This window comes from Strix uralensis, chromosome 1 (assembly GCF_047716275.1).
Source record: "Strix uralensis isolate ZFMK-TIS-50842 chromosome 1, bStrUra1, whole genome shotgun sequence".
NCBI lineage: Eukaryota > Metazoa > Chordata > Aves > Strigiformes > Strigidae > Strix > Strix uralensis.
Window position 1 is genome coordinate 53,412,680 of NC_133972.1, and position 23,448 is coordinate 53,436,127.

The following is a 23,448-nucleotide window of genomic DNA, read 5'->3' on the forward strand; positions in this document are numbered from 1 at the left end:
TCATTGCATTGTTTCGTCCGTTATAAAACAGGAATATGTTCATGTACTTTCTGCAAAGATTTAAATATTTTAAACATTTTTTGAAAAGGGAAGTCAGTAAATAGTGTCCACAGTACATTTATCATGACATAGAAATTTAGACTTTGGGATAGACAACAGCTTTAGTTTTTAAGACTTTCTCTTTTTTAGAACTACCATGCAAAAGAGTGAGAAAGCACACCGAAAGTTATTACGTGAAAAATGAACAAGCCCCTCCTGCAAAGGTTAGAAACAGGATTGAGCTGCTTATAATGCTGCTCATAATGCATGATTTGCTAAGGTAGCTGACAGACATTTATCCCAAGGGTTCATACAAGTCAAAGATAATCTGCAAAGAAACACGTAGCTCCCTCTTAAAAAAAAAATCTTTAGAAATTCAGAGGCCCTTCCACTGGCAGGATTTCAAACAGACAGTGAAACAGTAAAATACCAGGAGAGTGAACAGAGCAACAAAAAGATATCTTTAATCACAGTGTTTAAAACCCAATTTTTGATTTACATTGAAAGAAAAATCAAGGGAGATCTAGTTATCTGAAGATTCTAAATTTAGGTCTTCTTAAATCAGCATGTACAGATTAATCACATCCAAGAGTTTTAAATGAACCAGCAAAGACCATTATGGGCTGTTAATATTCATTCTCAGTCAGTTTTCAAACATTGGAGAAGTTCCAGAGCACTGAATGAAAGCAAAGGTTGTGCCAATATTGAAAAAAGGTATATAGGTATTGTAGTTCCATCAACTTAATATTGATCCCACGTATACAACAGAATGACTGACAGGAGATTCTATTAAGAAAGAATTAAAGAAGGATAATTTAATTAATGCAAATCAATAGGAATGTATGGAGAAGTATACATACATTCAGGGTCACTCAATATCCTTTTCTGTGAGAATGCAAGTTTGATAGAGAAATGTAACTGTGTTGTAGAAATGTATTTATACTTCTGTAAAATAGCTGACTGCATAAAATTTTGATTGAGAAACTACAATAAAAATTTTAAAAATAAATTATTATTATTGTAATAGAAAATCATTATGGTACATATTAAATAAAAAAATGGCTGACAGACTTCAAATGTGGTCATGAAGAGTGTACTGACCTTGACTCCTTGTTGTTTGATTTATTTTGAATAACCTACAAGAAAACAGTAAAATCACTGCTCGTAAAATTTTCAGAGACCACGGTGATTAGGAAAGTGACAAATAATTAAAAGAACAGACTGACATGATAGAATATTCTGATAAACTAGTTGCAAAACCAGCATAACAGAATAGAAGCAAATATCGTTCCATCACTCCAAACAAAAGCTTTAAGAGAATACATTATAACATGGGCCCTCAGCTACAGGTAGGGTATGAGGATCCTGTGCTTTGATGCCTTCATCCACTTCTACATCCAAAATGGTCAATGAATTCTGGACATGCAAATGAGAACACTGAGTTTGGAGAAGGCCATACCTCACCTCAGTCCTCTATTGCCTCTGACATTAATACAAGTATTTGTGCAGCTTGTACCTAGCAGTGGTATCTATGATTCAAGAAAGATGTTAAAATATTGGAAAGAATGAATGAATGAAAGAATGAATTCACTGGAGTGAACACATCAGTTAATTTGGTTCTAAATAAAAGAAATCAAGGGGTTGCTTGATTTCTATTTACAAGGATTTGTAGGATTGTTGGAGAACCCTTCAGAAGGATAATAGTGAGCTCTGTAATACAGCAAAAAAAGCTATAGAAAGACTAAAAACTGATAATAAAATCTAGGCAAATAAATAGAAGAAACAGGGCATATTTTGTTGTTCTGGTATTTTTTTGTATGGCAAATTTGTAGTACTAACATTTGATTTCAGGATGTTTCAGTGATCTAAGTGACACTGAAGAAATAGGGCTCTTTAATGGGTACATCTTTGGTTGAAGACTTACAATGCCTCCTGAAGCCACCCTCTGCCCTCAGTTAGATTACTCAGTGTGACAAAGACTCCAACATAACTGTTGTCACAGCAACGTGGCTGCCCAGCTCCCCGCTTAGTTTAGGGCTGCATTTCTAACTTTATCTGTAGCAGAGTGACTTGACCTTTCAACACCTCTATTTAGGTGCATTCAAAGACTTACGTGGATTCAGTGATCGTTTTAATTTCATACAGCTCAACTATCTCTGTTTCTTGGGGTTTTTCTAGAAGCCATAAGTAACTTACTCAGAAAACTATTCAGCAGGTTCTTTGATTTTTTTCCTACTTTTTGGGGAGCAAGAACTGATGGCTGTCTTTCCTCATTAACTTTTCCTGCATTTACAGAAGCTTTGATATTAAGCTTCTCATGCTGAGCATATGTTATAGTAACCAGAACATTTTAGTGCAAGGGAAAGTAAAAAAACACTTAAGACACTTTATTTCCTAAGTCTTCGTCCATCCCTTTTATTTATCCAATAATTTTTTGCTTAAGAATTCTTAGCCTAAGAATTAATTCTCTGTTTTAAATGGCAAAACCCAGGAGATTCTGATCTTGAGATACTGTGTCTTGCTGTAGTTCACCCGTCTCCCTCACCTCAGTGAAACAGCCAGGCCTTATCACCCCAAAACTCTGAAGCAGAGATGACTCCTTATTTCAGTCGAGCAGAAGTGATCTAACAGTACAAACTGAAACAATTCATGAATGTCAAATTTCTTTCTCAATAAAGCTTCCCAGATAAACTTCCTTGGGTAATGTCCAGTACCTGACCTGACCTGAGTATAGGAGTGAAAAAGCCATGGTTTATAGCTGGAAAAAGTGTCTAGCTGGCACTGACTTCTAAGGAAGTCTGATTTTTCACTAGGACTCATACAGCAACAGAGCTGGGTGCTTATGGGAATTGTAATGAAGTGGTGGTTCTGTGCTGAGACACCCAATTACACTCAGTCTTAAATCCTTCTGAAAGCTTGTTTGTTGGAGGACTTACTCTAGTAAACCACCCCTAATGTGTTAGATTAGGTTGTTGAAACCCAAAACCATAGTGGGATATTTTCTGCCTGAATAAATACCCAAAATGATAGACACGGGCCTGAAAATGCTTGACTTAAGTTATCTTTGCCAGTTATATTTCAGGTTTTGCACACTGGTAAATGCGTGTCATAAAAACATTCCCACAAAGTCATTTTTCAGATTCACTAGAAAGAATAATAACCTTCCTTTGCTAGAATTTTAAAAGAACATGCAAAAACTCAGGGTGTTTCAGGTTTTTTTCTTCCAGATATTGAAAAATAAAATCACAAGAGTTGTCTGGCTATAAATATGCCATTGCATAAGCACATTAATATGATACAGTCACAGTATTTTGTTTGCTATTCCCAAGAGGCAAATTACACAAGGACAGGCTTCTAAAACTCTAGCAGCAGTACTTGTGAAGAAGCACAAATATCAAAACAGAAATAATATACCAGACATAGTTAGATTTTTCAGAGTCAGATTCTACTCATTTGCATTATGAAAATGTGTGACACCATAAATATCCCCAAATCAACCACGTAACTCCAAATTTATATCACTGTAAATGAAAGCACAACTTGACCTCCAGATATTGTATTTTTTACTGAAGGTAAAAGAGTAAGTACTTATTATGAGCTGTCTGCTGCTGTTGTTTATAATAAGGCACAGTTTGTCATTGCTGCAGGATGAAACTACATACTTTTCAAAGCTCAGTTCATGGCTGTGTAGGGGAATAGGGTTTTTTAAACGTTCTTTCTAGATTATGCAAAACTTGAACAATTGTCTTACAACTATCTGCTGGCTCTTCAAGAATAATACCTTGAGGCAGTAAGGAAAACTGAACTTTATTAAAAATCTCATAAAAGAAATGAATGGTAGGCTTGGAGAAAAAAAGAGGGGCTTAAGGCACAATATGGCACTGCACTATACTTTAGACCTACAAAGATACAAACCTGTAAAAGTTTTTGACTTCATAAGCACCATATAGTTCAATGCAAAGTCAAGTGCTGCTAAATGTCTTTGGAAGCATATTTTGTTCTTCAAAGAGCATTTTATGAAACTGATCTAAGCTTATACTTTTGTTACTGTATCTTCTTTTTGAAATATGTGAGAAGAGGGAGGCATGGGGGGGGAACAAAAATGCAGCTCAAAATATTGATTACTGAAAGACGTGATATACCTGAATTGAATAGCTGAAAAGAGATTTGAAATGGGATATACTACCTTTAACGCCTTTGACAACATGTAGCTAATCCTTAGGCAAAGCAGCTGCTGATAATAATGGTTCAGAATAATTCCATTACTTAATCCCCAACTGTGAAATGAATCAGTATTTCTAGTTGAGTTATTAAGGGGTGTATCTGAACCTCACAAGGAAACTTCCAGCCCCAAAGTATTCTTGTTTGTGTCAAACTAGTCCTTTGCCCAAAGGGCTTTTTTTCCTGATGAACAGGGATCGGCCTACATAGGTGGACAAACTTCAGCTCCTGTTTTTGCTATATTCATGGTAGACAAACAGTTCTCCTTCCCCAGAGCTGTTGATTTTGACACAAATATCCTTCATGATTTCATTTAAAAATCCTGTAAGTAAATGTCATTTGATACATTAGCCTTTCTACAGTAAACAGTGTAGAAAACTACTCCTTGTGAAAAGCTCTACCCTTTTTTGACAACACCTTTCCATTCTTCATCAGCATGTAGATTTGACTTAGAAATTGTAATGCTAATTTAGTTCTTCATAATTATGACTATTAAGTTTTAAATAATTCATTCTCCCTCCTCGCTGGATTACATACTTCAAAAAGTAAGCTTTGCTAAAATTACATGCTCTTGGATCTGGTAGCTTACAGAACTTGTTCATAATGCATATGAGACTATGGTCTACTTTCTTAAGAACCATTTAAAAATATTTCTGTAAAATACACTGCTATGATTCAGACCCTTGAGGGAGCAATAGCCATAATTGGTTCCAGTTTCTGCTTTTCACTTGCATAATTTAACTGACTCCTTTGCCCCTCAAGTAAAATGAAGGTGCTCTTCAAGCTGGACTGGTGTGTAGCTTGGCACTGGATGCAACTACTAGAAAACTAAGGCAGACCTGGGATACAAATGAGAACAACATGAAGGGGCAGTGGAGCACAAAATGAGGACTGTAAGGTAGCTCAACACATCAGACTGTGATAGACTGTCCTGTGCCATAACACCACTGGACTCAATAACCATCCCTAATCCATCTGTGAAGGATAGGTCCAAGGTTACACTCAGGATCACGCTTGTCTGTCTTTTCTCCAGACATCCCCTAAGTGTATTCCTTCAGCAACTACAACAACATGCTTCCAAACAAGATTTTATGTGTCTCAGCATCGTCAGGAATGCCTCATATTAGTAATCCACAGGCTCCTCATAAGTAGTTTGTGAAACTTGTGAAGTGTGAGGACAACAAAGCACTGAGACATGTTAAGTGTTGCGCTCACTGCCAAATCACACTGGTAGCAGAGTACCATGGTCTCTCCTCTCTCGCATCTCAAGTGATGGGCATCACTGGTCAGTCTTTCTATCACAGTTCCTGATGTTTAGCTTCTCATACTTTGGATTAAAAAAAGAGTAAGATCTGATCATACTTATGGTTGCTTTGGAGACTACTCTTGCGGAGCAATAGAAACGCAGCCCAGTTCAACACATAGATTCTAGATTTTACAAGCACATGGTCATTCCCAATAGGTACTCAGCAGACAACAGAGAAATGTCATATAATTTTGTTCCCTAAAGAACGGAGTCTCAGTCCTCAGCTTGAGATAAAGCTGCAGATCCATTCCTGGATATCTGCGACAGATGAGGGGGTCTCCCTTATTACCTGTACTCCACATTTGATTATTGTTAACCTTACACAGAAGTCACCGCAATGCGAATGCAAAATGTATACATAGGGACAGTTAATAGCAATTGCTAATTAGTATTATATATGAGCATCAAATTAACTAGTCATTTGTGATATGTTCTCACAGGCTCACCAGTGCTCAAAATTTGCCTCTCATTTACTATTTCATCCTTGTCTCAGGTCATGATTGTACTGATTATTTTGGGTTACTTCAAGTGCCTCATTCTGGAGCAGATCTCACACTCTCACACATCTTCAGTGCAAAGAGGACAGCTTCTGTTTCTGCACACAGCCATGAAATAGGTTGTCATTTGCATCTCTTTTAAAGCCTACTTCCAGTGAAAGTCTGGGAACATTCATTATAAAAATGCAGGCTGCATTTCTCTTAAATCAATTAAAATGGCAAACGTCATTATAGATTTTCTCAGGTAGATAGAATTTACACATCAGCTGGCCTCACAAGAGGCCCTTGATTTTCTTATTACTTTTTTTCAATTAACTCATTGCATGCTCAAAGAATCTATATTTATACAGAGACCCACTTATCTTCAAACAAACACTTCCCTTTGATCTGAGCTTCTGTCATTCCTACCTTCATGGATAAAAAAGATGATAGATCTTAATATGAAGCTCAGAAGAGCTTTAGAAATCTAGTACTCGAAAAGAAAAATTCAGAGAAATTGATCAGTAACGTTCACGTGAGGGGAGCAGTGGTGTTAGTAGCACGGGTTCATCGTTTGCCCAGTGCAGGGAATCCTATTTGAACACCTCTAGAAGTGTCAGCTTCTCTCCAACAAAGCTGTCCCCTGGCCAGCTGGCTGCTGACCTTGTGGAATGTACTAGCTCAGCAGAGCAGGGGCTGATCTGCTCTAATTCCCTCTCTCTGGAGCTTTTCTTTCCCAGCAGAGGGCATATACTGTGAGCACACAACTGCCTTCAGAGGAATTTAAAATATATATTGTGTATCAGATAAATGAACTGACTCGAATGCCAAGATTTTGTACTCAGTTCTATTCAAAGGGGCTATTAATTCATCCTGTTCCTCACTGGGTAAATTATTCCACTTGCTACAAAAGCAGTTGGTTTAGCATACTTTTGTTTGACTTTGTAGAGCGCTGGATGCGCAGCGCTTTTCAATAAGACCATTCATTTATTTAGCTACTGAGCTAGCTGGTGGTGCTGTGCTGGTATTCACCTCATCGCCAAATAGTTGCTCCCCAGGCTCTAGGCTTTTAAAATTTCATGCCTAAAATGTTAATGTAAATAGAAGTCATTAAAGCTATTACAAAAATATGCAGCTACAGTGGTAATTTAGGTGAATTATGTGGAACTAGGTGTGTGTGAGAAGGGGACAAGCAAAGCAGACTGCCAAGGTGGTGGTGGATCTCCTGAGGATAACCGAGGTCTGTAAAATGGGAGGAATAAGGCATGTTTTGAAATGTTCATTCTCATGTAATTGTAGCTATGCAAGCAGGGGAGAGAAAGGGTAGGAAGAGGAAGGAAGCTGAGAAAAAGAAACAAGGGAGAAAAAATTTAAAAAAAAAAAAAACAAAACTGTTTCCTCAGTCCACACGGGAGTCGCTGCCCGGGATCAGGACTTCAAGGGCTTCTCGGGCCCCAGGACTGAACCCGCCATCACCCGGAGCCGCTCTGGGACAGGCCGGCCCAGGGGCTTCTCCTCGGCCTCAGCCTGGCCGCTGGGGCCAGCCGGCCGCCTCCGCCAGCCCTCGCCCGGCGCTGCGGGGGGTGGCCGGAGAGGCAGAGGCCTGCGATGGCGGCGGGAGGACGCGAAGGCCCTGAGGGAGGACGGGCGGCGGGGGCTCCTGCGCGGGGCCCGGCCGTGCCGCGGGGCGCGGCGGGCGGACTACGCTTCCCGGCGTGCCCCGGCGGCCTCGGCGCGGTGCTAGGGGAAGGGAGGGGAGGGCGCGGCTGAGGGAGGCACAACATGGGCGCCTGAAGCCGGGGCGAAGGTAGGGGAGGGCTGTTTGCTGGGCCGGGGGTGTTGCGGGCCGCGTTCGGCCTGCGGGGCGCGGCTGCTCCGAGGTGCTGGGCGGGTTGTGCCCAGCCCTGCCGGAGGGGGGGGCCGGGGGATCGGGGCGGGCGCCGGGCCGGGCCGGGCACCCCGCCCCGCTACCGCCGGGGGGTGGCTGCCTGTGGCCCGGCGCCGCTCAGCCCCTCTCCCGCGCAGTCGGCTGCAGGAGGCGCGGCGAGTGAGGCTGAGCGGAGCCCGCCCCGTCGGACGCGGCCCGGCGGCCGAGCAGGAGGCGGTGAGGGAACGGGACGGGGACATGGCGGAGACCGGCTCCGTGCACGCCACCAGGTTCGAGGCGGCCGTGAAGGTGATCCAGAGCCTGCCCAAGAATGGTAAGTGCGGCCGGGCGGCGGCGGGGGGCAAGTCCGGTGCCATCGGCGCGGGGCCCGGCAGCTCGGCTGGCACCGGCGGGGCGGGCGGGGCCCGTGGGGCGGGGGGCGCCGAGGCCCCTCTCCCGCCCGCGGCCGCTTCCTCCGGGGCGAGCAGTCCCTGGGCAGGGCTGGCGGCGCGGCCCTGCGGTGCCTCGGGCCGGGGCAGTAGGGCCGTCCCGGGCCGGGCGCCCGTCAGCAGGCGGCGGCTGGAGAACCGCTTGGAAACCTCGGGCTTGGCTCTGCCGCCCGCCTCTCCCGGAGAAACGACGGTTCGGGGGCTTCGGAGCCCGCGGCAGAAGTTCCCCTGCCGGTCGCCCGGAGGAGGCGGGCTGTCAGGCCGCCGCGGCGCGGTGCGGGGAGCGCCGGGGAAGGGCCTCTGCCTCCCCGCAGTCCTGAAGTTGGTTTGACGGCGTCGGAGCTGTTACCGTGAGTTCCCTCTGCTGAAAGAGTTAACGGAACGGAAAAGCCGAAAAATCAGAATGTATCTTTTTGATAAGAGTAATAATAAAAAAAAAGGTTAGTTATTACATACAGCGTTAATGCTGGTGTAAGTAAAACTGGGTTTGTTAAGGTGCTAACATAAAGGGCACTGTAAACTTCTAATGACTAGAATCGAGCCTCAAAGTATTTGACTTAATGGATTGGTTACGAATCTTCCCTGTCAGCTGTTACAGGTTTGTATTTATTTACATTTTCTACCTCTACAGAAGTGTGTTCTGCAAAGGACGGAAACAAAAACAGGAGATGCAGTGAAACTGTTGTTGAAAGTGCTGTCAAATACCCAAAGTAAACAAAAACACTGCAGAAGGCTGTGTTTTGGGTTTGTTGTGTTTGGTTTTGGTTTGTGCTTTTTTTTTTTTAAAGTTTGGAGTTTTCAGTTAAGGTACTGTTCTTAATAGTAAAGTGACTTGCAAGATAGTTTGTTTACTGGGAGCTAAACCTGTCCCTTTAAACTGAGTGAATGGACACTTGCTTTATGTTACTTATTACTCTTTTTTTTTATTCTAATTGTGGAATCTGACCTTAGGAGTAGTAAAGGTTGTAGTCCCTTAAACTCAATCTGAAACTTGCTGTTTGTAAAGTAAATATTGTCAGTGGTGCTGGTTCATGGTAGTTGAAGTGAAAATGTTCTCCGTTGACTTAAGTTGTACGTCTGTGAATCAGGCTGTAATGAACTGCAGGCTATTTTCTCATGGAAATACTAAGCTTGTAAAATACTCGTTAATATTCTTGACTACAATTTAATTGTATTTTAAAATCCTTTCACTAGGTTCATTCCAGCCAACGAATGAAATGATGCTCAAGTTCTATAGTTTTTATAAGCAAGCAACCCAAGGACCCTGTAACATTCCGCGACCTGGATTTTGGGATCCGATTGGTAGATATAAATGGTAACTTTTCATGAATTGTTCTTTTGCTGATTTATTTTTTTATGCTTGGAGTGGAGATGTTTAGAAGAGGGGCTCTTGGAGAAAGAGATTAGTGAGTTTATGTCTTGCTTAAAATAAGAATGTTCACAACCTTTGATGCTTGAATTCGTTTTCTGTCCTTGTGTTCCAACTTTCTAGCTCAGATAATTTATAACTTTTCAGAGTTGGAGGTGAAAGCGTTCCCTTGGGTTCTGTAGGTGGGCCATTTTTTCTTGGGCAAGCACCATTATGGTACCTCCTCAGTGTTTATCCCATGTTGTAGAATGAAATTGTAGGTGCTCTGCAGAATAAGTGATGTGGATGAGTGTCTGGAATTCTTCCTTCTCAAGTTTTCATGTATGATGCGAGCCTGAAGTAAGTAAGTGCTCACTGGCAGCCACTGATACAGCTTTAAGATCTTGGGGAGCAGTCTGGTTTATGTGTCTTTCTGGTTTGTCTGCTCAGTGGCAGGGCTTCCCACTGTCTGTGTTCTCCATGTGCTGGGAAGACTTCTGATTCACCAAATTCCTAAGATCTATTTGAAAAGCCATGTGAATGCTTTGCTTATTATATTTTAATAATGATTTGTCCCAAAGAACAAGTATTATTGCTGTCTTTATGGTCATGGTGATCTTAGGGTCTGTGAAATGATTCCTTTGATTTTTTTTTTTTTTTTTTTTGGTCCTTCCTCCCCAGTCTCCCCAAGTCAGGGTGAAGGGGGTGTCTTTGCAGAGGACTAGGATAGTAAGCTTCCACCCACCTGGTGTAGCTGAAATATGAGCCATCGACCTTGGGGTTTTGCTGTAAGTGGGACAGATACTCTGGCAAGAGGAAGGGATGGTGTCAGATCAAGTGCAAGACTGAGTAGGGAAATTTTTTATTCCAGTCTGTGTTATGACAGATTCCTTGTGCAGTACTGATAAATTTGATTTTTGGAGAGTTGGAGAGGGAGGGATTTTATTTTTGGTATTACGTCTACTAACGTAGCTGCTGTGGTAACTGGAGACGATGGTTAAACTATTTGCCTACTAGACTGATGTGTCGTTCCCCAGTTGCTAAACTCAAAGGACATATTTTTCTTGTAGCCCGTCTGAACTCACTGACAACTGTTTGTAAGTGGTGACTGAAGTGCCTGCTCTTTTTCTGCAGCAGAAGGTCTTAAAAAAAATCAACTTAATCAAAAGGGAAATGCATGTGTCTTGTATCTGGGCTTGTTAACAACTTACCAGGTACAAGATCATAGCTGGTCAGTGAGGAACTCTTCAGTCCCCAGGCTGTTGAGTTTGTTGGTTCTTTGTTGATGTACCACTATGTGATTATCCTAGCAAGTAATATATTTGGACTTAAAGTTGTGAATTGTTGTTGCATTTTATTAGTATCAGAGAAACTTTGGGCATTACATAACTGACCTACTTAAGGCCAGGCTGAAAAAATCCGGCAGGCCCTGAAGATACTGAAAATGTATGCAACTTTGTTTCCTAGGGATGCGTGGAGTGCCTTGGGAGACATGTCCAAGGAAGAAGCCATGATAGCCTATGTCGAAGAAATGAAAAAGGTAAGTTTACTAAAGAGTGGAAGGGATCTTCTAGAATAGACGTTCCAGAAATAAATCAGGGAACAGGAGGAGGTTCTTGCTGACTACTACTGTCAAAGCTCCAAATGAGTTATTCCCTGTGAGAACTGCTACATTTCAGTACTGTGCTGTTTGGTCTGCAGGGAGAAGAAAATTATGTAGTTCCAAAGCTATAGAATTTGGGTTGTTTTCAGAGAAACATGAGATCTCTAGCTGATATGAAGCTTAAATGCCAGAGCTAAAAAGTATTGAAATCATGGTAAAGGGGGCAGTGGGGAAGACAGTGAAACTTAAAGTACCACAGAAGAAAAGCTGATTTACTTCAAACTGCCTCAGTTCTCAGAGTTGAGAGAGGTAAGTGATCTGTATCTCGGAAAGGAAAAAACAGCCCTCCAGAAGGACTTCAGGAGCAAGAGTCTCACTCATGACTGAAGACATGAGCGTAATCAAGTATAAACTGAATAATCTTTGATTTTTCACAAAGAACTCGGCAACCTGAATTTTCTGTGTCATGAAAATATTCCTTGTATATTATAGTTGCCGTCAAACAACTAGAATTGAGTATTTTGGTCTGTCTTTTTTGGAATAGATGTGTAACTTGTAAACAGTCATAGTTACTATATTAAGCATGAATTGCAGCATTAACTAAAGTAAACATTCAGAATTAACATTTCTTGTCTTTCATTAACTAATCCTTTTCACTGCAGTCTTTTCACTGCAACTCTTCTAGGTGGTCTTTCCAGTTTAAAGATTATTTACTGTCAATCTGGATAAAAGTATAATTATAATCTATTATTATAATGAGGTTAGCATCAAGGAGAGAAAATACAAGTTCTACTCTGAATACACTCGCTTTTCTCCTAGGCTGCTATCTCGACACTGAACTTTTAACGTGTCTAATAACTGATATGACAGAAACTTTTACTAGGCAAGGAGCTGGAGTCTGTCTACTGCTCTTCTTCCTGTCTCTAATTTTGGTAATTTAGTTCCTGCTGGTATTACCATAGCTGCTTTGAAATGAAAAATAAAACAACTCCAGAAAACACAGAGGACAAATATTATTCATTTGGTCAAAAATCCCACTAAATTTTAATAATTCCTTTTGAATGCATGCCACAAGATTTAGTGCTTCATTTCAAATCTTAGATTCAAAATGTGTTAATACTTCAGTAGAGTACTTTGGGTTTTTTTTCCAGTGCAGTAATTGGTTTGGTCAGGACACTAAAACTAAGTAAAACGGCAATGTTTGTTCTAAAAAAACCCCTAGTAAGCCTCCTGTGAGGAAGTCTGCTTACTTGACGCTAATGAAGCACAAATATTCTGCCTCTGTAAAGATTACATGTAGGGATTGGAGAGCAAATGACTTCTTGCCTTGCTCAGCTTTGAAACTGGGGAATCTGTTTACTCTGCTTTGGTGCTGTTTCAGCTCTCACATTTGAAATACTAGCTTCAGCTTTTCCAACCCAGTTGATTCTACTTGAAATGTCAATGGAAGTGCATTTCAAATGGATCCACTGGGCTGTTCTATCAGCACATACTGCACTAATCCTTGTGGTGTTACTGTGGGCATTCTGCTGTTGCTGCATAGGTATCCATGTCTAAGGGGGGCGAAAACCCGCTTCTATACTGATATCACAGGACTGTGTTTGAGGGTGTATAAGATTGCCAGATTTCCCCCCTCGCCCCTGGGACAAGTCCCTAGTGTTTGCATGTTGCATTTGGGCTGTCAGAAGATACTTTTATTATACACTTGTTTGGTATTTTTTTCCCTTCATGTCGTAGCCTTGAAAAATCTATTGAAGAATGTGTCTGGGTGAGGTTTTGAGGTGCTGGTGGGAGATGACCAAACATCTCTTAGTCTTAGCTAAGATGAATCTGAGCTCAGGTGCATTTTGTTTAAGGTTAATTTATCTTCCAAGTAGCATTTCTGAAAATTTTTATTACAATACTGTTTAATTTATTTACACTTCAGATATATTACTGAGAAGTGGGTGAGATCTTAGCATAAAGTAGTATTAACACTATATGGTATTTCTAATTTAAAACAAGAGTCTTCATATATGAGTTGTCTGACATCCAAAGAAAACAGTAATTCAGGATACATAATAACCTATTTTGCACTTTCAAATTTTAAGATTGTGTATTATGCCTAGTGACTATATAATTAAGCAGTTGATTTTGGTTGTGGAAGTATTGCTCTTTTGTTGCTCATCTAAAAGCTAACAGTTACAAAACTCTTACTTTAGCAGAAACTGTGTGGTAAAATTCTAAGAATTGCTCCAAATTGCAAGAGTATATTGAGGTCTGTTTAGACGAAGAGCAGTTATGTGCAGACATCATAGAAATGCACATTTGAAACTGTCTACAGTGCAGACTATAGAAGTAAATGCATAGCAAATACAAGTGTTGTTCTAGATTAGGTTTCTTGTTTTTCTCAATGCTATAGAAGTTTTAAAAAAAAAATCACAAAACTATCCTGTCTCTGGTTCGTATGCAGCTCTGTATCTGAGCACTGAGCATTTCTCTCTAACAAATGTGGAATGAATTATATACACTGAATAGAGAAGTGGCAGTGAAACTGCAGTTTGATAGGATCGTAGTCTCTTGGTGTCCTTGATTGGTTTGTAAGTGTTGACTTGTTACATGCTAGCCTGCCTGGAGCTCCTGCTTTGTGAAGTAATGCTGTAGCTTTTGCTTCTACTACTTAGTGATGTGCTTGGTGCTTTTAAGCAGCATGTTTTGTGGCAACTTCTACCTCCATCTGTTTCTTTCTTGCTGCTCTACTGGAGGAGGAGGTGAACTGTGGCTGTTAGTTTGCTTCTACTGGAGTCTTTTCCTACAGCTATTGCCTCTTTAAAAAAAAAAAAATAAAAAAAGTAGAGGATGGAAGAGGAGCAAAGCTATCAGCAAAAAGCTTAGTTGAAAGGACTTAAACTAGAATGCGACAATAATATCGTATGCTTTTAAAATAATATTCAATTATTGAATCTCTTATGTTTATTTTAAAGATTTTTGCATTCCTATCAAAGGTACTGGTTTTGTAATTTAAAACTAAGACATTTTTATCAAAGGAAGAGCTCCAAATGACTTCAAGAGCAGAATTTGGTTCTAGTTTGCTCTGCTAAGTATGTCTTTGCACTGTCCCAGTTTTGCTGTATTTTGTCCATTTTGTGGTTTGGGTCTAGATGGACCCACTAGGGCACTTTTGCTTCTTACATTCTACTGAAGATGGCAGGGTTTGACAAATATGAAGAATCCTCTAAGAAAAAAGTCTTTCAGTTTCATTTTCTCTGTGGGAAGACTTGTCTATAAAATAAATTCTATCACTTAAGAGTAGCCTGTTGAATTTTGAGTTGGTTTGGTTTGAAATTGCTGAAATAATGGATTCCAAGGTCTACTAATACTGTGCTGAGGTGGTCCTTTAGAGGTGACAAATGCATTAGCTCTCCCATCTTCTCTTCACCTAAAAAAAGGTAATACAGCTAGTTAAGATTCTTGTTTGGTAAATTAGGTTTATGTTTTCATTTAATGGAAAAAAATTTAAATATCAGAATAATGTGTTAAGTGACTTAGTGAAATGTTACTCAGTTTTACAATGACCAGCAGTTTCTAAAATCGATTGAAATGAATGAATCATTGAAATGCTGTTTCATAAGATACTTCATATTTTGGACTTGTGCAGATTCTTGAGAGTATGCCAGTGACGGACAAAGTTGAAGAACTACTACAAGTAATAGGCCCGTTCTATGAAATAGTAGAAGATAAAAAGAACAGAGGATCTGACCTAACCTCAGGTTCGGACAAATAACTTCCTTTGTACTACTAATAATCACAACTCCAGATTTTTTGGGGCTTGTTTTCTGTAAATGATTTTAAAGCTAAACATTGCATCTTTCTGTTCATTCTCTTTACCATATGGCAGTTCGAATGGAGAAAGTCTCTAAGTATTTGGAAGGTAGGAATAATAAATTATGTGTAAGTCCATCTTTTCCATTGTTTTGGTGCTGTAGTAACTTCCTGCTAACACTTGTGACTTCTGGGCTTGCCACCTCATTAGGCTGGATTTTATTTTATTTTGCTTTTGAGGTACAAAACAGTTAGACCCAGGAAGCTGCATTTTTAGTTCTTGTCCATAGTTTGTTTGAGCTGCTGAAGGAAGCATCTTCCTGAAAAAAGGAGAGTATTTAAAACAAACAACTCCCCCAACCAGATCTAGTTTCTGCCTTTCCATTAATAAAAGTAACAACTATTTGAAATGCGTACTGCTACATCCTGATGTAGCTGTGGATTATCAAACTGCATGCAGAACTGGTAATCCAGCTCTGTTATCTGATCTAAAATAAAAAAAAAATCCACAATCAAAATCCATGCTTTTAAAATCATTATTTCCCTAATACATACAGAATCTAAGATGGGTTTGTGAAACTTTCAAGTTAAGTTTTCTGAAGATCAAGTTCGTGAGAGGAATATCTGTTTACCATTTTAAATCTCTGACAAGTGGCAAACCTAGTGGTGTCATAGCTGCATAAAAATCAGTGTGGTGATTTTTATTTAGCAATACCATTGTGAGACTGTCTTGATAATAACAGTTATTATGTTACAGGTAATGTGTTCATAAGGTTGTAATATAAGGCTTACAGTTGTTTTAAATCTGTCTTAAAATTACAGTTAAGTTTTGCTCTGTTGCATTTCAATTTTTGAAACGGTTTTTAAAAAAGAAACCATTGCACAAATGAATTGGTTTAATGTGTTTGAGAAGTAGGAGTCAGCTGGTTAAATCGCCGTTTGTGTGTGGCTCCCCCCCCACCCCCTAAAGGGACATAGTTTTGGTTTTGTTATCAAGTCTCAGAGAAACAGAAACAGTTTTTCACTACTTTTGAGGAAAGGTAATGGTAGAAGTTTTTAAATGGCCATTTTGAAAGCTGCGTGACTTTTTTTTCTCAACTAAAATTGTGTTTGCTTCATGTCTGGGATTTAATGAGCTTGCCTGACAGCTGGATTGACAGGTGAGATTATAAGAGTATCAGTAGATTCAGGTCAGTGATCTGTGTAATAAGGATTTAGTTGGACTTCATGTCTGTGGCACAGTGCCAAAAGCCACTTCTTAAAAAAGTGACTTAGCTAGGCAAACAGAGAATCTTGGAAGTTAAACAATACCTGTTTCAATAACAAATTTTGCATACTTGTCTTTTAAAGAGGCAGCTTAAACGTAAGGCAGTGTAGGTAAAACAGAACAGCAAATTTCAGCTTTATCTTGTTGTGTTAGTGTTGCAATGAATCTGGTAATATGTCATCATTCATGTGGCATAAAGCTGCAACATCTAATTGTGCCACCATGAATTAAGACAGAATTTTCACAAAGTCCATTGTATGTTATAACTTTATCATTGCATTTAAGATTTTGAAACCCTTTCTTGAGCTCTCTTACCACTTTACAGATTAAAAGTTAAGCTGGTAATAATTATTATTGTTTACAGTGCAGGTTTCAAAAATATTTCACAGAAGTATGTACCTTCAGTCTTCCAGACACACACTAAAGAATAGAATCAATCTGCCCAAGTCTGTGTTTGAGATGGTCTAGACATTGGTGACAATACTGTTAATGTATTGATTGTGTTAGTTCCTCTAGTCCCGTTTCTTCCCTTGCCCCCAAACGCCTACTCTCTGTAGCTTCTGTTGTGGAAGGTGTTTTTTCATGGACAGGCAATTCCTATGTTCTGGAAATTGGGACACTTCTCTTGAGTCTCTTATTTCATACTGTACCCCTCCCATCTTCTGTCCCATTCTGCTTTGAGTTTGCCTTCCATTCTTCTCTCATCAGATTTTAATCTGTATGAAGATGATTATCTAATTGTTTAAGAATTGCATGCCACTTCCTCAAAATCAACAGTATTCTTGAATTAATGGAAGAGATTGTCTGGAAGTTTAGTGTACATCAGCTATGGCTGGTGTATCATGTCTAGCAGATTGGCCTCAACAGACAAGTGTATCCTTTTAAAATTGAATGTCTGACTCCTTGTGGTTTCATTGAAAATATTGAATACAAACCATTGAAATACTGTCTTCCTGAATCAATAGAGCTTGTGGCTCTCCTTGATAAAGAACACTGAAGCCTCACATGCCACCATTAAAATGACTTGTAACATCTACTAGACAACTAGGACAGACATGCTGGATTCATGGGTTACAAATATCCAGACCTGGATGTGTTGTTAAAGAAAGGAGAATAGAGAATTCCCTCTGATAGGCTGAGCAAATCTGAGGGGTATTTCAAAAGCATGTAACCTGGGTTGTGTTTTGAAACCTCATCCTGCAGCTGTGTGAGAAGTTTAGGTTCTCTGAAAAGTTGTCAGTAGTCTCTGACAGGTATGAAGCACTTCTTTACAGAGAAAATTACTGACAAATTACTTTCAGGTATATAAAATACTAGACATCAAAGAAGAAAGTGGGCTCTTACCTGTCATAGCGCTGCAGAAGAGAATAGGTAACTTTTGCAGTGTTACAGCAGGACCCTTTTGTTTATGACAGCTGAAGAGCAGAGGGAGGACTGTCTGGTAAGGTAGGGGATTGCTTTAGAAGAGCAACCTTTTAACTTTTTTGCACTTGCTAATAAATGCAGAAGAAATCTGATGTCCAAGCCAACACTAAAAAGACAAGCTTCAAAATACCATTGCTCAGTGAATTTGAAATTTTCAGAATGGGTATTCAACCTTTCTTCTTATGGTTATACCTGAAGAAGCCAAAGGTGGGCTAGAATTGGCGCCCTACTGATCTGATGCTGGATGAAAAATACCAAGAGTTTCAGAGCCAACTCATCCTTCTGAATGTTTCCTTGAGAATGTTTGTGGATGTTTTTTCTGAATGTGAGTAAATCCAAAGGGAGACAAGAAAATCCTTACCTGACAGGCCTGCACTAAGTTATCTCAACAACTAAGCAAAGTATCTGGAGATTGTTCACAAGTTCTTCAGCAGAATTTTCCTGTGTACTCTTTCTGCTTTGTGACAAGGCATTTAATCTGTTTTAAAATCCTACTAAATAAAGATGACCCTTTGCCTTTATGCTGAGTAATAGTACTCTTTGTAAGCCTTTGTGAAGACTAAATGTTGCCTCCAGTAATGACAAGTTATGCACTGCAGAGGCTGTGGAAAGTTTCAGCATTGTAATACTCCTGAACTTTGTCATCCGAATGGGTGTTTCTCTCTGGAAAACTTTCCTCCCAGCTGTGCTGCAGTTGCACCAGATAAAGCCCTGTTGAAGGAAGATGACTCATACTGCTGCATACACTGGCTTTGGGCACTGCTGGTTGCACTGTAGCATGTTTGTGCCAGGAGCCCGTACCGGGCACTACTTCAGTAGCAGTTTGTGTGAATGGCAGAAGTTGGCCTGGCTCACAGGCAGGTACAGCTGTTTTTAACACTTTGCTCAGTGTCTTCCTGCATTGGATATAGGTTTAAAAGATGATACTCACTGAGCTCTGTGTGCTTTTGGAACAAGCAAATACATGTAAACACTTATACTTCAAAGGCAGTAGTTAGTACAGGACATATATAAGCTTGGGAGGATTGCACTTGAAAAAAGTGAGTCTGTTCTTAATTATCACTTTCCAGGTAGAAACACTTCTTCTTGCTCTTAAAATGCAATATATTTTCCAGCTGTGCTTCTGTAGATTGCATATGATTAGTTTATCTACTCAAATAGTTTTTTCTTCTCAAATTGTTTCTCATGTTATTTTCAACATCTTTGCTTTATAATGGAGCATTTGGTGGCACGCTCTTCCTGCTTGTGTGTGGGCCTCTTTTGTGAAACACCCTCTGTTTGCTTCATAAGCTCACTTTTTCATTTCTGTTTGACTTCAAATATACTTGCTAAACTGATTTCCTTCCTTCTCTTTCCCTCACTAGGATTTTTAAGGAACTCAGTGGCTTCGTGCTTTGTAAGAAGGGGCAAAAGAGCTGGAATCCTTGTTACTCTGAAATTGCTGTGCTTTAGTAGGCTATGTTGAATGGGTGGCAGCACCACAGCTAGGAGGTGCATTAAGTCAAGGGAAGCATGGGGTCGGAGGAGCTGGTGGGTGGGTGGGAGAGGTTTTTAAAACTCCATCCTTTAAACCTCTTCTAGTTTACAACGGTAAGCTAACAGCTATAATCAAGGTTACAGATTATATTCAGGGAGGCTAGTGTGAAATTTACTGTACAAATATTTTTGTTAATATCTCAGCTTACCTCCAGAAGCATCCAGAACATTCTCTGCAGCATTTGCTGCAGGGTAGGGCTATTATAGGATTAAGGGCTGGGCCAGCAACTGCCAAAGTCAGTGGAGAGTCTCAATGAGATGTGGATCAGTGTCTCAACAAGCTGTGGCTTGCCCTGTTGTAATATATACCTGCTTCAGGCTTACCAATTCAAATCTGAGCCTACTTTGTGATTTGACTTCAAACTGATGGTTTTATGCCAGTGCTGTGTAACAATGTTGGAAATTAGGGCAGAGCATCAATATAGCTCAAGCCTGAGGATATGGACAGCTCCTCTCATGCAAAGTCCTAAAGAATATATCACCACAGGGTGAGTAAGAGTATCCAAATGTGAAAATGCAAGAATAAAAATTGTTTCTTCCAATTTTATTGAAAAAGTGGAGGAGTGAAGAGAAGCTTTTTTCCATTAAAAAAAAGCACCTGTCTGTATTCTGTTTTGTGCTGGATTGAGTCAACAGTAACAGTTTTTGTGCGTAACTGGTCATTGGACCTGGATTTTTTTCTTCCAGCCAGACAACGGTTCCCTTCAAAAGGGAAAATAAGTTGTCAAAAGCTCCTCAGGTTTTGAGAATCCAGCTGTACCCACTTGCTATAAAATGTTGGTGTCTTACATTTTAGAGATCTCACTCGTAGTTAAGATCTTGTGATGAGAGAACTGAAACCCATATTTCTCACAGCTCTCTGCTACAAAGACAAGCTGCAAAGAAGTAGTAGTAGACAGAGGTACGGGAGGCTGTGGAAGAATAGATGTAGGTAGTCGTATCTTGATTGCTCTCAGAAGAGTGCCCAGTGAGCATGGGCTGCTGTTTCATGCATAATGTTGTTATAGCAAAAATAGTTACTTTAATCATAGCCTCTAAGATACATGGAAAAGCCATCTGTGTTATCTGTGAGGCTGTGTTTAATATGGGCATTGTAAAAAGCTGTTCAACTGGTAGGCTTGGAGTAGGTGGCAGGAGAATATAATTTTAATGTTCTTTTCTGTTTGGTTTTTTTCATGTACAGGGCAAAACAATTTTTGATTCAGACCAGAGTTTCTGGACTATAGGTGACTCAGCAATATGGTTTTCTGTTGCTTTCAAGCATAGTTTTCTTTATGGGGTTCTGAGTTCTCTATGTTCATGTTTTGTATTTTCTGGGACAAATCTCAAGAGTGTAATGCTCCTCTCTACTTGCCACACAAGTAAAAGTTCCAAGTATTGACTATCTCTTCCACACAGAAGAGAGCTTAGCAAGTCCTGCTTGTTCTCCCAGAAGGAAATAGTACCAGACATGGGGACACCCTGGATCCTGGAATCATCTTACTTTTCTTGCAGGCTACTGTAAATATCTAAGAAGCAGCTATTCTTCGTACTCATTCTCACACGTGATTGTTGGCTAAGGTGTTGACACTAAGTTGGCAAAGCCTGGCTCCATTGGTCCTGCTGCACACGCACCATTTAACTGAGCTGCATGTGCTTGGTGGCCCTGTAGTCTGGATGTCCCATGGCCTTCGTGGAACTACTTGCCAGTGCTGGGAATGTCTGTGGGGCAGCTGCTGTTCTCCCTGGGCTTGTGCTCTCAGGAAATCCCAGGCAGGTTGTCTCTACTGGCAGAAGGCTGGGAGTGACAGGGAGGAGGGAAATGTATTTAAGTTGACCCAAAACCTTGTTTATATGGAAAGTATGCTGAAAATTCAAGGGAACTGCTACTGATGATATGGATGGAGGTGAGAAACTATAGATACTGAAAAGTGTAAAGGTCCAGGATGACTAGTCAGTAATCTTGAATACCATACTTGGAAGTTAATATAAATGTCTAAGAAGCTGCTATTGTCTGTGTTCGTTCTTATCCACAAACTATTGTTTTGATGTTTATAAATGGTAAAGACATGGATATTGTTGATTAAATTGTTTTTTGAAATGCAGTGACATCTCTTTGTAACAGCTTGAAAAGCACATGAGCAGAGAGGAGTGCTGAGAAAACAAGACTGTAGTCTTCTGGACTATATTAAAAGAAAAAAAGAAGAGGCTTTTTTTTCTCTGTTTAGGAAGACTAAACAATAAAACAATAAAAAAAGGAAAACTATCGAGGAAGACCTGGCTGCCACTCTCTGTGTGCTTAGGGAATACATTTTTCAGAGAACTTACACTTAATGTACTTAAAATTAAAAGTGATAAACCAGTAGTAAAGTAAGGAATTTTATATTATTCTGTCTCTATTTTTGACAGACTTTTCTAAAATATCTTTTTATTTGTGATGGCAGCTCATTTGAGTACTGTAGAACAGATGTTACAGAGCAGGCTGGGCCCCTGGAAGTTTTCTTTGTAGTGTACTATATTAAAAAGAATGGAAGGAAATGAGGGTATAGAAACTCTTGTTCTAGCTGAAGAGCTTATTGCTACCAGATGCTTGCATGTACCCCTCCTTTCTCACTGCAATCACTCCTTGCAATGAACTCCTTGCAGTATTGGGATACATCAGTTTCAAAAAGGAGGTGGAGATTTGTGTAACTAGGTGTATTGGAAATGGCAGAATGTGGTTGCATAAACTTGGAATTGAAGCAGGGAGCCTACTTGGATCGGTAACAAGCATGAAACCAGGTTGTGATGGCAAGAAAAGAATTCTAGTTACCTGATTATCAAAACAATTTTGTACAGTATATAGGTCTCTTGAGACTTAAAAAATTTGACAGAGCTCACGTCTACTTAAATGTAGGAGTGCAGAGAGACCCTATATAAGGTGATACAATCTTTTGGGGGCTAAGATTTTGCCGCTGTTGAGTGGATAGTAAAGTTATGGTATTTTACAAAAGCACATAATTTTTATTAAATGATGAGGGCATACACAGCTAGTTAAATGTTTTATGTGGTGTTTCACCTGCTGTTGCAGACTGTTTCCTGATCGCTGGTATTCGCAAAGAATGAGAGGCAGTAGGACTTGTGTTTGGATACTGTGTTGTGCTGAGCCAACCATCAGTACAGCTCCAGCAGTGCATGTTAATTTTGTATAAGAATTATGTGCCTGTTCAGGAAACCAAAAATACAAGGCATTTGAGAAAAACCTGCTAGGCTAGGTTTTCTTTGTAAAATGACCCTTGAGCTGGGGCAGGTCCACAGAGGCATTTAAGCTCCTAACTCCCATCTGGGTAACAAAAATGCCTTGAAATATGTGCAGAGTTGGAAATCAGATACATATTTTTGAGAAACTTGGCCCTGTTATACGGGTCATTGAGAAGAACTGCAGTGCTGCTTTTAAAAAAATATATTTAGAATTGCTCTTAGGAAGTGTCTTAATAGAGCTAACACAAGAAACTAAACATCTACTGAAGGCTTGTAGAGGGGCTCTGTGTCTGTTCACATCCTTTTCATCTTGCTATTGTCTTTTTGTTAAATACTTCTTCCTTCTGTTTGCATGTTGTTACTGTTACACAGCTCTTACTATATAGAATTAAACCCCCCCCCCAATCCAGGCTTTTACAGTAGAATATAACTCCTTGTACAGCTACAGAGCAGTACAGCTTTATTTAGAAAGCTCTGTCACAAATCTCACAGTTTGGTGTTGTAGGCAGTGAGATGAAAATAATAAACCAAGAGGGGGTTCTCTAGTATTCAAACAAGGAAAACAGAGAAAGCTACTAACATTTTGCCTGTAAATTGAAGTGGGTAGACAGAAAGAGTAAAGGGATGGGGGGGTGGGTGGATGGGATTAGCACGAAACAAATAAAGTTTTAAAAGCTTGCTTGGCTCTTGTAATTCATATTAAAATACACATTTCTTAGGAAGTAACCTACCAACAGGGACTGTAGAAGTCACTGCTAGTTGGCTCTGTTTAGTCTTTGACTAAATTAGTCAGTATTAGTCATTGTTGCTGGTTTCTTAGCAGATACTCCGAGTGACAAGGAGGACAGCAGCAAACTGTGGTTTTATCATGTAGTAAAAGCATTTGGGAAT

The 23,448-nt window shown here is 40.0% G+C and overlaps 1 protein-coding gene across 5 annotated transcripts in view; it reads left to right on the forward strand.

The window, feature by feature from the left end:
• The first annotated feature begins 7,794 nt into the window (after positions 1 to 7,794).
• Positions 7,795 to 23,448, forward strand: part of ACBD5 (acyl-CoA binding domain containing 5) — a 31,546-nt gene continuing 15,892 nt past the window's right edge. Inside the window, exons 1-6 of one of the 5 annotated variants that reach the window (XM_074866664.1) lie at positions 7,795 to 7,849; positions 8,068 to 8,243; positions 9,553 to 9,673; positions 11,174 to 11,246; positions 14,947 to 15,058; positions 15,187 to 15,219. In XM_074866664.1, coding sequence (XP_074722765.1) covers positions 8,168 to 8,243; positions 9,553 to 9,673; positions 11,174 to 11,246; positions 14,947 to 15,058; positions 15,187 to 15,219 — 415 coding nt within the window. In that variant the 5' untranslated portion in view covers positions 7,795 to 7,849; positions 8,068 to 8,167. Of the gene's footprint in view, positions 7,850 to 8,067; positions 8,244 to 8,398; positions 8,957 to 8,980; positions 9,103 to 9,552; positions 9,674 to 11,173; positions 11,247 to 14,946; positions 15,059 to 15,186; positions 15,220 to 23,448 lie in introns of those variants that run through there. The other 4 variants (XM_074866675.1, XM_074866683.1, XM_074866690.1 and 1 more) reach the window with 4 other exon arrangements.